This window comes from Anabas testudineus, chromosome 7 (genome assembly GCF_900324465.2).
Source record: "Anabas testudineus chromosome 7, fAnaTes1.2, whole genome shotgun sequence".
Taxonomy (NCBI): Eukaryota; Metazoa; Chordata; class Actinopteri; order Anabantiformes; family Anabantidae; genus Anabas; species Anabas testudineus.
This window is the reverse complement of record NC_046616.1, coordinates 1,144,258-1,158,772: the sequence shown is the minus strand read 5'-3', so window position 1 is coordinate 1,158,772 and position 14,515 is coordinate 1,144,258. Positions and strand designations below refer to the sequence as shown.

Here is a 14,515-nt window from a genome sequence, read left to right as displayed (position 1 = left end):
GGTCACCACTCGAAGCCTTAATGAATCTGGACCTCAGTGATCTGTTGGAGTCGGTAGCAGTAGCTGACAGTAGGATGGTGTCCGAGGCTTCTCCATCAGACAGTAGTAACTGATAACAGAGGGCTGGGACAGAGCTGACTGTCACTCTCCACCCGTGTCCCATGAGTCAGCAGCTCCTCCACCGTGGTCCAATCATCGAGCAGCTTGCTGTTCCTCAGTCGGTTCTGCTTCATGTGGCTGAGCTCCAGCACCGTCTGAGACGACAGAACCCCCTGAACCCCCCCGGTGTGCTCCTCCATTCCTCCCCTTCTCTCCCTGTGTTGCCGTGACAACGCCAGGTGTCGTCTCCTCTCTGTGCGGCTCCAGTATCGCCCCGCCCACCGGCCGCCTTCCCCTTCCTCCTCCCCCTCTCTCTCCCCCTCCCCTCTCACCTCCTCATCCGTTGTGACCTCACTTCGTTCCCGGGCCAATCGGTAAGCTCTGGCCCTGAGCAGCTGGTTCCTGACTGACTTTGGGTTGGACAGTCTGGAGCGGGGTGAGGGTGGGGAGCGGGGGCCACGTTGCGGGGCTCCCAGTGTGCTATAGGAAGGAGACAGGGAGCCTTTAGGGTTTCCAAACTGATTCCCCAGAGTCTGAAAGCCATGCCACTCCAACATGCCGCTGGAACCGGATCCAGGACTCTTGGATAGGGAATCGTCCTCTCTGCTCCGGTTCGTACCCTGGCTGTTTCTCATTGTGTTCTGATGGTTGGTCAGACTGGTTCTGTCTGTGCTGAGGTGACTGGAGGGGTCACTGTTACTGGGATAACTGGCCCTGCTCCTTGGCCCCAACGTGCTGCTGACTGTGCCTGACTGGCCGTTCTGGACTTTGTTTGGATCAGTCATGTTGGGGTGACTGGCCCTGCGCTGGCGTTGTCCTTCACTCAGATCTGTGATAGTTCGACTCCGTCCTGGGGCATCAATTGTCCCGCGTCCTCCCTGCTGCTGCTCCAACCATAGCGCCCTCCGCTGGCAGGGCTCAGTACGGCAGCCTGCAGAGAGACAGAGAGCGTGACTGAACCTTCCACCTGCTGTAGATGTCCAGCAGTTTCTGGCCTCTATGCCGAATTTAAATTTGTTGTTGTTCAGCGTCCAAATAACGTTGTGTGATTTTGTCTATGTGCATGAGTGAGAAAATGAAACTCAGCTTTTAGTGCTCGTAGCCCAGCATAACATTTACTTTACAGACATGAATAAATAAAAAGTATTATATTAAAATTTGTTTGTTAAAAGTCGTTTGTTCATGAAGTTAATAAAACAAAGCTTTATGGACTTGGATTGAGTTTGTTGAAAGCTTTAAATGGCAAAGTGACTAATAAATTGTTATGTTTGCTCTTCAGAGGAGAGGACCAGGACACCTTAGACTATTTCCTGTTGAAAGAGCAGAATTTGGTTTGTTGCTGCCCACAACTGGTGATTCCAGTCGAGGTCGTCTGAGAACTTGTTGATTCAGACTCACCTTTTTTTTCAGATACACTAAACAGTTATTGTTTAAGGAAAATAGGTTTTACTAACCAGTGGAGGGGGAGGGTGGTGAGCAGTGGCGAGGTAAGGTGGGACTTCTCTCAGCTCTGTGGAAGTGAACTGTTGTGGTCGTACTGTTACCGACAGTACAGCGCGATGCCTGCGGTGCTCCAGGGTGAGTCATCTGAGTTGTCTCAGGGATGGACTCCAAGTCCCAGCGCCCTCTCTGCTCTCGAGGGGAGTGGCCTGAGCGGAGATGGTGACCCTGCCGGTGGCTTCCATGGATCTTGTGCAACCGCCTGTGCTCTCCGGTGCTGACGCTGTGGAAGCCCGAGTCACTGGGTTCAGAGGAGATCAGGGACTCTGAGGAAGAGGAGGATCCTTGGGAGGAAGGTGTGTGGCCTGGCAGCGATGACATAGCATCTGTCTCAGCTTCAGAGAGCGCCACCCTGTGGTGTGGGCTATCGGGGCCACATCCTAGCCCGCTGTCGAGCTCACTGAGGGGAAGGTATCCAAGAGGACGATCTGACCGCCACGCTGGACGATAGTCAGACTGAAGGACGAGAAAGAAGAATTTTGAATTGATAAGTGCATAATTTGAAAAGAACAAAAGATGTAAATAGCATACATGATAAATATATGAGACATTGTAGGCAAGGCCCCAAACATTATCTGTGCAAACATCCAAATGCAGATGCTTCTTGTGAAGCATGATTCATTTTACATGAAAAAAATCTTAACATGATTCAAAGACAAGCTGCAATCTGAGGGTTGGAAGTACAGGGCACTATAACATGAGCCTTAAAGAGAAAGCAGACTCCTTTTGACTGGTTTGCTTCTACCCAAAATAATCATACTAAATTGTTTAAACTCTAAATTCACGCAGGAAATCTTTGTCGTGCTTCTATAAGTAAAAGTCTGTACGACACAGCTTCTGTGTTTCCCACTTGTCTTTGTTGAGGATAGTAGCAGCACATATTCCTCCATGGACACTGTTTGTTCAGGGGAGACTATGGCTCAGGAGGTAGACCGGGTTTCAGGGTCAGTGGTACGGTCCCTGGCTGCTCAGGTCCTCATATCCTTTGGTGAAACACTGAACTCCAGGTTGTGTGATTCTCACTTGTAAGTCTTCCCAATGACAAAATGTAAATGTTAAAAACTGTGGTCATGTGCTCTTTAACCAGCTTTTATCACCTACCTTGAGGATTTATTTGATCTTTTTCACTTGGGTTACACATTTGTTCCACCTGCACTAGGTATTGCTTTTTGAGCTTGCATACTTGCATGGACCATGTTTGTGAAGGGCAAAAAAAAATGAGTAAGGGGCAAAAGGAGGGCCAGAAGTGTTACAGCGAAAAATAGTCATAATGAAGCAGGTCACTAAGTTGGGTACCTGTCTGGGAAAATTCTTGGGATCCATTTCTTCTGTGTTGTAACAACCAATCAGACAGCTCTCTGAGTTAGGCTGGTACGGCAACATTTCTGGACCCTGGAATAAGGAAAAGATAAACACCAGAATAGAGGTTAATGTAATTCAAGGGTTTTTAACATATGACAACAGTGAAACAAAAACTGAAATAAGGAATCACCTGGAAGTCCAGTCGGTCCAGGTGGTCCAAGCTGTAGGAGACACTGGGGAGGTAGCTGCTACCTGGGTGCTGGTCATTTGAGGATCTGGGCAGGTAGCCATTGGGTGGATAGACATCAGGTGACATTATCATACGACTGCTGGTGGGGTACAGGTCAGGTGACATGGTCATGTGACCATAGTAAGGCCTGTGTGGAGGAAGCAGTCAGGTCATATTTAAATTTGGAAGTTATGTCAAAGAGAAGGAATGAACCACAAAATTCTTCAAGAACTTCAGTCTTCAACTCATGCAGGTATTTCTTCCAGTCAAAGAATATTATCCATAATATGCAAATTAATCAATGAATATTTATGGTCTTTATCTACTTAATCATACACTGCTTTGCACTGACAGCCATCTCAGCAAAACAACCTCCCACTCATGAATATTGATGAGAGCACCAAGAGACTCATCATGCTGACCTTGCAAACTGATTTTAGTTTTAGGGGATTCAGGACCCAGTTATACAAAAAGCTGTTGTTTTATCACCGTCCATTAGCCCGTTCCCCAACTTTTTTGCAGATTTAGTTTTGTTTGCCTTTTTTATGTAGTCTTACCCTTGTCCCAAACTTTGACCTGAGAAGGTTTACACTAGTTCCTAGTACCAGCATTCCTAAAAGGATTACCCACAACTCTTTACTGCAGGCCTTTCCCTCCATCCATCCTTCCAGGTGTACGTACCCTCCATTATAGCCATTTCCCTGGCCTTCGTCTCCCTCCATCAGTCCCATAGCTCTCAGAGCTTCCCAGTGTCTTTCTGTTGGGGCGCTGCACTCAATGGCGCAGTGGGACCGCCGCCTCCTGTGGCCATGTCCCCTTCTCCCTTCCACCTGCATAGTGATTGGTTGGCCATACTCATCCACGAAGTGCAGCTCTTCCCGGTGTCGGTGATGAGAAGGTTCATGAGTCTTGGCCTGATGATGAGGACAACTACAAATCAGAGCTTGTACTGATTTCCCACAACACATGGAAACATAAACACATGAAATGTTAAAGCAGCTTTGAATTAAGGGTCACAGCAGATCTGAGATACTACATATTATCCAACTTCTACAGTGTAACTGTTTTATTTAGGGAGCATAAAAGTGGTAAAGTGGGAGTTTGGCCTCCAATACAAGGTCATTCAGTTCTTTTGATCTAACGTTTTTGTGTCCTGACTACAATTGTGTTGCATAACGTGGCATATGATTCACACTGTGTTTATATAAAAAGATACAAAAAAATATTGAGCTGTTTAGGGTAGGTTGGATCAGACCAGATAAGAAGAGTCTGCAGCTTTCTGTTCCATCTAATTTATTTCTCATCCTGGCCCAAGATGTGTTTATTAGTTGAAGCAGCTGGAATAGTTTTTCACTGACGATTGGATAGCGAGAGACAATTTTACAATAACATATTTTCAGTGTTGGAAAATTACTACTGACTGTAAATGAAAGTGACATAAAAGAATTCCTACATTTAAAACGTTATTTAACTTGTGTCACAATCTTGATAAATATCAAATGTAAGAGAACTCAGTATTAGAGGATGGTTTATGGAATTTCAGAGCTTTCAGAGAATTTAAGAGCCGAGATACAGATATTTCTGCTTGACTGGTCATTTCTCTAGCAATCTTATTTTTTGTAAATTCATAATGCTGAATACCTGAAGGACTGGTAGGAGCCAAGTGAGTTTGGAGATCTATTTTAAACCGTCCGTTGTTTACCATTATTAATATTTACTCCCTTGTACGTTACTCTCTGCCTTTGCTAATGTAAAACACAGCGTCTCTTTAATCAGCGCCAGCAGAAAGTAGGAACAACTAAAGTGGATTAAAAACTGCCTGATAGCACCTCTTTAATAAAATAATTCTTTCTTTTACCATCCACAGGCACTTAAGATAGAAACTTGTAATTGTACATATTATTATGGATAATCTTGCACATTATTTCAGAGAACTCAGGAAAAGCAGCAGGGCTCAAAGATAAAATGTCATCGTGTCACCATTCTGTCAGCTCAGAACATAAAAGGACAGTTCCCGCCCTAAAGGATGTTCTGTCATTATGTCGACTCAGTCCAAGTGAAGACTCGAGTGTAACAGTGGTTTGTGTGGTAATTATCACATGTAGAAGTTAAGATGCAGCGAAGTTAAAGAGATTTGTCCTCAGCAGCAGCACAATGTAGGTCAGGATTCAGCAGCCCCCTGTAACCTCCGGACCAGCACTGGAGTCTTTACACTCGCAGTACAAGGCCTGGGGGGCACGAACACACAGTAGGAACACATAGAGTCATTGACACAGAAATCTACGCACACATACATACAGAAATGTGCACATGTGCATACAAGTTCATACATGTGGAAACCTGCCCTGCACAAAGTCATACTTGCAAAAACAAACACACACACATACAAGTCAGAATGAGTGTGATGTACTGTGGCCTGAGGAAGTGTGCTGCGCTCCACTGCACTTTGACAGTAACGCAGCCTGATCTCTCTCTCTCTCTCTCTTCATGTATCCATCTCTCTCTCTCTTTCTCTCAGTCTTTTACAAAGCTTTGACTCAGTTTTCACTGAGTCTCAAAGTGAAAAACTCTGCAAAATGTGACACTCCTCGATCTCAGCACAAAATCACAGTTAGCATGCAAAATGAAGTAAAAGTGTTAAATGCAGCAAGCTGAGCAAAACTGTACCAAACGCAGAGATAAGGGATTATAACTAAACGAAGGTATTAAATCATTCTTTCAAATTAAAATAACTCCCAAAGCAAACATAAGACTTTCCAGTCACATTATATAGTGAGTAGAATAACATCACATACTAGGCAATTAAAAAAGTATTCCTGCTCTGTGTGATTTAAGAAAGATGCTGAAAAAAGAAGCTCAGTGTCTCCAAACTTTCATTAAAATGTTATTAGAAACGTACAGTGATGCATGACTGCTTCCTGTAAGTGGGCTTCCATCCAAACATGCAAAGTTTTACTTTTGAGAATAATCTACAAAAGAAAATATGGTTTGATCTGAATTCATCAATGTAAGCAGTTGCACAGAGCTGGCCCTGGATGGGCCACCCCCACGTAGAGTATTTCCAACTGTCAATCTCTGTATTTTTAAATGAGTCAACATCCCGATCGGCTGCTTTACATTTTGCCATCCTCCCATGACGACCAGCCTTCCACTGATGCTGATGAAGCTCAGCAGAGAGGAGAGAGTCATTAATCACAGGGCAGATTTGAGCTCAGTCTGACAGAGATTTAATTTAAACACTGATATTAAATCTCTTTAATTTGAATTACTGTGGCTTCATCAGTGGTTTAGTATCTTATTGGTGGGTACACGGTATATACTGTGGCTTCTTAAGAGTCATTGATAGAAAGCAGAGTATTTATTCAATCTCATGTCTGTGTGTTCAGTACAGAGCTGGTTAGGTTAGCTTAGCATAAAACAGTCTTTATACTATCTATTTATTAAAGCTTTTTAAGCTTTAATAAGCTAATTCAAGTGCTCAAAGTCTGTGATGAGCTCAGATGCAGAATTTTAGATCCGAGGAAGGGAAAAAATCCAATGTGATTAGGATACAGTTGAGCTCCGAACTCTACCTACAAAGATGACTCGTATTTGCAATTTAACATTAAAAAGCTGAAAGGTCCATTTAGTTTGTGTTCTCTGGGTAAAAAGCCTCACCTTTGTTCCTTCCTATATAAAATCAATCACTACGATCAGACAGTTCTATTTCTGTCTCGTCTCTCTGTTTCCCTCTCTCCAGGTGTAGTCTGCCCCAACATGCGGGACCAATCTGTTCTTTTCCCCTTCAGACACTATGAAGCCTGTACGGATCTGAAATAGACCAAGTTAGCTGCAGTGCCAGGGTGTGATGGAGCATCATGAACCTCGCAAAATGAGGTCCATCGTTGTACATAAACACAAACTGAGCACTAATTAGGAGACCGTTATGGAGGAACTGATTAATTAAACCTGATACCTACAGTTTCAATCCAACATCAACTCGGGGCCAATTGACAACAACTTCCCGCGTCGCTTTTCCTACCACTCGTCAGTACCTCAGTGTTTATGACCATGATGTGATATGTTACATGAAGACATTCTGTGTTTAATGTCTCGTGTGTGTTTGTGACGCGTGTCCTCTGTCGACTCACAGATCAGGTCACCTCAGCAGCCATCACATCGAGTTATGATCTCCCTCCTCTCTGGTTGTACTGTTCTGTTTGTCTGTCAGAGGTTCTCTCCTCTCTCCACAACTCTGTGTGTGGACGCGCGTGCACGTGCTACATCATGTTTGTTTACGTGCGCAGCCTCAGTGCGTCAATGATAAAACCTCCTCTGACATGCGTATCTGGATAATCATGTGTTCCAGTGTTCAGAGACGAACATGTGCCAGGAAACATTCGTTGTGCCGTCGACGTCTCTGATTGTTTAGCTCTGTGCGTCCAACCTCAGCCTTTTGATCACTGAGCCGTTCAGCCTGAGTGAAAACATGGCTAATGTACGAGGTTGTCACTGATGAGAACAAACCTCAGATACTTGCAAACGGCAGTTGCTGAGCTGTGGCTTCATGCAACAACGAGCCGATAGAAATAAGGAGGAGGGCTCAGTTACCAAAAGATGCAAAAAAAACACAGACTTCAAGAGAAAAACTCCCAGCGACAGACTCATTTGTGGACATGAGGCTGGATCTCTCTTCATAAAGTGTTCGTGTCTTATTCAAATAGAATAATAGAGGATGAAAACACATTTGTTCACTGCCTTTGCTTTTAAGAGTACTGCGTTTCTTCCTACCAGATTAGTCACCAGGGGCAAGTCATGCTTGGCAGGTTTTAGTTTAACACAAAAAAGAAATGTCCCACACAGAATCAAATAAGTAAATCGATACCAGTTTAAGTTCTGCAGTCAGGAGAGACCAGAACATTTTTTAGGGGGGACTATGCTGCTGTATATATATTTTTTTTTCACAGAAACACTCAGCATGTTGGCATCAACTCAAAAACACATTAGTTTAATTGTTTTGTTATTTAACATTGTGAAGATATTCCCTTAAATACTCAGCCTCAGCACATTTTTAATTAAAATTAACTTTGCTAAACTCTGTTAAATGACACCAACAGTAAAATATCCAAGATCCATTTGGAAAATTGTAAGATTTTATAGGTAATTTGGATGGATCGATTAATAGAACCAAACTTTAAAAACATTTGTTGAACCGATGAAGTCGGGATTTTATCTCTGTTGGGTTTTTTCTTTAAGTAAAGAATTGTTAACAAACTTGAATCTTTTATATGAAAGACGTGTTGCATTCAGTAAATATCTAATTGTCTTTATCCCTAAGAGCAACTGACTAATCCGAATCTAAAAGTCAAGTCAAAATTCATTTTTCTTATGAGGCCAGAAATCTAAAATCACATCATTTAGTCAGAGAACATCCAGAATCCCTCATGCGTCTTTGAAAACGTTAAATGAAAATTGTGATTGTAGTTACCTTTTTGGAGCAACTTACAAAAGATGCAACAGAAACCGACCACGTTTACAGCAATGTGAGCAGCTCTGCTGGCGATAACACAGCGTTCAGGTGCCTAAAGTTACGTGACAATGGGTCCTGGTCAGTACAGATTCTTGCTTTACATCTAAAACTATAAGAAATGTTAGTCACTGGTCACAGCCTTCTTCTTCTACTGCTACTCAGCAGTTTAACAGAGACTCGTGGAACTTCTGCAGTAGTACTAAGCAGTGGAGGAGGGAAAATATTCCAGCAAACAAAAAGAGAGAAATTGGTCTAACTATGAAGGATATGAATTTTACTGTTGAAGGAACAGCTTGAAACTTTACTGGACAAATTAAAATGTTCACCTGATGATGGCACTAGATAAAAAAATGGGATCATCACAGTTAATACAGTTCATCCTGAAGGAACATGAATGTCCAAATAAAAACATCAAATAAGATATTTTAACAGGTCAAATCAGAAAAAGCACAGATGTGATTAAGAAAAAACCATTAACGTTCACTGTATTAGATTTAGATGACCTAGTTCCAGAGTTTGGTGTTTTACATCCCTTCACACTACTGTTAAGTCGAAATGTCCAAAATGGAAACAAAGCCCTAAACTGGCTCGAAACTCAGTTGAATGATCAAAACAATTCTGAAAACTGGTACAGTTCAAACCTGTCTGAGTGGTACCTGATTAAGTTTCATTACTGTACATGCAGTGAGCTTTTTCTATCTAAGCAGGTATTGAACATTGTTTGCAGCTGCTGTGACTAATATGTGAGTATTTAATTCATGCCTGTGTAAGGCATCAGACAAGTGATGTGATGTAATTACCCATTTAACAGTTACACAGTTGACAGGTATCAAAGCCTACTTTTAATAAATGCTGTGACACTTTATTCAAAGTTTTCTTTAGTTTTCCTTAAATCTGCAAACGTCCCCGAGTTTCTGCAGCTCTTTACTTTAACTGTGCTGACGGGATGGAGCTGAGAACCCCACTTTCACCTGCAGCAGTGCTGCTGTGTTGGACTTCTTTAGATTGTACAGGTGTACCTAATAAAGTGGCCAGTGGGTGTGTGGATTAAAATTGTGTAAACAGCAGTAATACATCATTACTACAGATGAAGGAGAAGTAACAGAATTAGGAAGTTAAAGTACCTCAGAACTGTACTTTGAAGTACATAACACGAGTAAAAGTCACTTTATGGTTCTAAGATGATTTGAAGGTGACACAAACACACACAAAGATAATAGCCGTTAGCTGTCTGTCATCGCCTGGGTTCACTGGTACTATCTGGGTTAGGGATCAGTGTCTGTGTGGATGCTTATATGACCATCTTTGTGAGGACCAGTTTGAGTTTTATACCTGGAGGACATTTTGTCTGCACCTCACACCTTCAGATTCAGGTTAGAATCAGGTTTGGTTTGGGATAAGGGTTCAGGCTGAGGTTAGGCATTGAGTAGTGATGCTTAGTGTGTGTGGTTAGATGATTGTTTTACACTGTTAAAGTCCTCACAAAGATAGAAGTACAAAAGTGTATGTGTGTGATGTGATGCATGAGCAGGTCATCTCAGCAAACATCACATCCCGTTAACGTCCCTCTCTTCAGCCCCTTTCTCTCTCTCTCTCTCTCACAGACAAACTCGAACCTCTTTTCTGCTCAAAACATACCTGCACAAGGTCACTCACCTTGGTCCGAGTGAGACGACAGCCCATTCTGCCTCTTCCTCTGGTCCAAGTCAGCAGGAGACAGGGGAGGAAAATGAGGGGGTGAAGGGTGATTAACGGGGAGAAATGGTGAGAACGAGAGGAAGAGAAAGAATGATGGAGAGGTTGGATGAAGGAAACTGCAGAGGGAGAACGAGGGTTACAAGAATGAGAGAGTAGATAAGAGAGAGAGACTTTGTTGAGCCTCGTCCGCCCACCAGCTCACATCTCCAAACTCTGACCCACAATCCCTGGCTAATCAGCTGTCCTCCTGCGCCGCAGAGGAAACTACAGCTCCCGTGATGCCGCGGTGTAAACAACAGCAGCAGCGGCGGCTGTCAGTGGGCTGCAGGTCCATTGCATTGAACCTCTCTCTCTCCTTAGGAATCAGAAAACACCACGGGCGAACGAGCAGCATCAGCAGCAGCACAGAGAGGGGCGAGCGAGGCAGAGAGGACACTGGGAAACTGACAGAAGGTGTGAAGGATGGAGCTGTCCTCATCTGACAGGTTCTTCTTTCTTATTCTCCTCTGTCTCTCTATTTCTCTCTCTCTCTATTTTTCTGCATCTCAGCTCCCACCAGCCAATCACAGAGCAGGGATGCAAGGAGGAGGTGGCACGGACGCTCTGATTGGCTGACAGCAGAGCCTTTTTGTGCATCCATTCAGTGTTTTTCTCTCTTCACTCTTTCTCTGTTATTCATCTATTCTTCTTTTTCCCCCAGTCTCTCTGTTGTCTTCACACCTTTTTCTCGTCTTCTTCCTGCTGTGCTTTCTGCGTTTCTGCCTCCAGACTTGACTGATGCTGTTATTACGTCAATCTGTGCTTGTTCTCAGTTTACACAATGTTACTGTGTCATTTAGCTTTTTGTATCCGATGTGTTGTGTCTACTGTACACAAATCTATATCTGTATTTATAGATCTAAATAACAAAGTGTCAGTGCAGAGACCAAGGCTCCTCAATAGGCACTGAGCTGAGAAGCAGTTGTGTCCTAGTGGCCGATCCACAGTACTACAGTTTCTGTGTTGGCCCACTAAGAAGTTGGACTTAATCTTTACAAAAAGAGAACTTCGAAATGGCGAAAACATTTTTGTTCAGTGTGACAACAAACAGTGAAGTTTGAAGTTTAATATTCAGGTAGTTTACTACGTCTCAGTAACTTTATGAAGTTACTGAATGAGCACCATGTTTTAGTCCAGTATTTAGGACTCATAGGACAAATATGCAACATATCAGCTAAACAAACTATTAGATGGTCCTAAAACTTGGAGTGTGTCTGTGGAGTGTGTAGTGCTCCTGAACTCTGCACAGGACGAACACGGGGTACAGGTTTCTGTAGCATTAAATGGAGCAACGTATTTAACAGAAACAGATAAAAGATAAAACACAGGATACGTTTATTTATACAGACTCCGACATCACTGAACCACATTGATCTGAAGACCATCATGAAGAATAAGTCCGATCCAGGACAAGAGGATATTCAAGTATTCATACAAGGAAACAGAATAATATGAGACGTAAAAAGATAAAACTGTTCTATTAATGTGTCAGGAAGACGAAGTGAGCAGGTAATTGTTTTTGGTGATGAGATGAACCCCCGAGGAAAGAATGAGGTTGATTACAGAAGAGAGAGATGATGGAGAGACTCACAATAAAGCAGATTAATGAGTCCAGTGAGTCCAAGGACCTGATCACACACTTTAACACATGGCTGGAAATATTAACACAAAGTAGAAGGAAGTGAAAGAGAAAATGTGGAGAGAAAAAGATCAACCAGCAAAAGTTAGAGATCATTTTCTTTGTTTTCATCTCTACTAAACTAATCTGAAGCTACATGCAGTAGCTAGTTAGCTTAGCTTAGCATAAAGACTGAAAGCCTGGGGAAACTGCTAGCCTGCTCTGTCCAAGGACAACAAAAGTCCTACCTGAATGAGAAGCAGTGTCAAAGTGCTTTGAGCATCATTAATGTAGAAAAGGGCCGAATAAGTGCCGACCATTTGATATTCACAGTATTTCTTGATTACGTTATGTAACATCACTTAGTTAGGAAGGCTTGGTAGCATCAGTTCCACACTTCATACTGTATGTCAGAGGCCATTAGTGAGCCTCTGTTGGCTGTAATCATAAGGTTTAATAAGTTACTGCTCCAATTAAATCAATACTTGGGCCAAATTACAGCTGCAGAAAATCATAGTGAGGTGCTCATTTCATTGGAAGTAATAAAGAGTTAATGTTGTATTTTCAAGGTAAAGTCCCTGTACTGTTGATCTTAGTAGTATTTAATAGTAGGAAAGTAGAAGCACGAACGAGAAGACGGAGGCAAATGAAGAGAGAGGGATAATGACTGGATGAAAAGAAAAATCAAATAAAATGTGAAGACAGAGACAGAGAGGAGGCAAATGAAGAGAGAGGGATAATGACTGGATGAAAAGAAAAATCAAATAAAATGTGAAGACAGAGACAGAGAGGAGGCAAATGAAGAGAGAGGGCAGCTAGAGGCCACGTCACCATCAATTGGCTCTGGCTTCAGCGACCATTTCTTTCTCCTCTGCTGTTGTCTACAACTTTCTCGGCCTCTTTTTGCTTTTAAAACTCTTTTAATCCTTCGTCGACTCATCTCCTCTGACCTGATCTCTTTCTTCCACTTCTCTCTCATTTCTCTCCTTTTCATTCTCTTCGTGTTTTATTCCACGTCTCTCGCAGCCTGGGGGAGGTTGTTGGTGTTGTGGTCACCAGGGGCCTGTGCCTTACTTTACTGTGTGTCCACTGCAGTGGGAGGCTCATTCTCTGGCTGGAGGACCAAAAAGGGGTCGCTACAGGACACAGCACGGTCCTCAAATTTACTTCAACTGCATCAAGCATGTTAGCTGTAAGTTGTTGTACTGGTGCTTTCTCCATCTTCAGCTGTTAGTTAATGATGTTTCAGCCTCAGACATTTTTCTGTGGTCCGTTTTCATGCCATCACCTGGTAGTTCATCTCTCGGGGGGGAATCTGTGGAACAATTTCACCCATTTAATGTGACATTGAGCGACTCCTAGAAGTTACACAGTTTTGTCCCAAAAGCAGATAAAAAACCTGAACATCACTGGTGGAAGTTTGTCCTATAATGTAGCTCAGAACATTTAGAAGCTGTAAAATTTATATCACATTTGTTCAAAACTTCAGCTAATTTACACTTTTATCCAAAGTGAGTAAACTGGGTTTCCTGTGGTTAGAGGACGATTTACCATCTGATCCACAGCCACCACCTTAGCAAAAAGATATTGGACAGTAGTCACTGATGTACATAAACCTTATGAGCTTGTTCCATATCCTCTGATGGATGGAGTCTGATGCTCTACTGAATCATCCCCCCAGGCTAAAACGTATTGAAACCGACTTCTGTTATAGTTGAAGTGATGTTCACGTGTCAGGTCACAGCAGCGACTGGTCAGTTTTTCCAAATGTGCAGCTGTCAGAGAGCAACAAGTGGAAAATGTTGTTGTTAACAGGGCTAAATGAAGTCCAGATCTAATCTGAGTCTGACATGAGTCTGTTTCACAGCTGTTCTGTAACTTTTACAAACTAATTTCCCGTGTGGACACATTTAGTTTGTTACTTGTAAACACAAAATAAAAATAAAAACTCAGTTATAGATGACATCTGCTGTGAAATGCGTACTTTTAATTTCTGTACTAACAAGGGAACAGAGAATGATGGACAGAGAAAAGAACAAAGTAAAAGAGAAATTCAGTCAGACTAGATCATTTTAATAGAAGAACAGAATGCTGTTTAGCAGCAGGACGAGCTGCACACAGATTCTTACTGTGCAGATTTGAAGCACATGTAGAACCAGAATAACCTGAGAGTGGTAAGAGCAGTTAGCAGTGAATATTTCAACTATTCTCTCTCCCTCCGTTTAAATTTCTCTCCACATCTCTCTCCTCCATGTTTGCATTTGATCTTTTTCATTAGTTTCACCTTTCTTTGCCTTTTTAATCTTTTAATCCGAACCTTTTCTCTTTCTTTCAGCCTGCGCTCCTCACACTCTCCTGCTCTTCTCCTTTTTCATTTCTGCAGTTTAGGAAACCTATTTATTACCTCATAGAAAATGTGCCCATATATTATTCAAATAATCAACACCTTCAGGATTAAAGGATAAAGGATATGAGATGGACCTCGCTGAGATAGAAATGTAAAGCTATGATGGTTTTTCCT

General features: G+C 42.5%; 1 protein-coding gene across 1 annotated transcript; it reads right to left on the bottom strand.

The window, feature by feature from the left end:
- Nucleotides 1–95: 95 nt before the first annotated feature.
- LOC113167092 lies at nucleotides 96–10,322 on the bottom strand. The gene is made up of 6 exons (XM_026367480.1): nucleotides 10,296–10,322; nucleotides 3,812–4,044; nucleotides 3,092–3,278; nucleotides 2,896–2,991; nucleotides 1,554–2,055; nucleotides 96–1,030 (listed from the first exon to the last, which is right to left on the bottom strand). The coding sequence occupies exons 1-6, from the start codon at nucleotides 10,320–10,322 to the stop codon at nucleotides 96–98; spliced, it is 1,980 nt and encodes a 659-aa protein (XP_026223265.1).
- Nucleotides 10,323–14,515: the final 4,193 nt, after the last annotated feature.

Coding starts and splice junctions, on each gene's coding strand:
- LOC113167092 (XM_026367480.1), bottom strand. CDS start 10,322: ATGGGCTGTCGTCTCACTCGGACCAAG. Junction 3,279..3,811: donor GGAAATGGCTATAATGGAGG/GTACGTACACCT, acceptor TCCTCCACACAG/GCCTTACTATGGTCACATGA. Junction 2,992..3,091: donor TGGACCGACTGGACTTCCAG/GTGATTCCTTAT, acceptor TCCTTATTCCAG/GGTCCAGAAATGTTGCCGTA.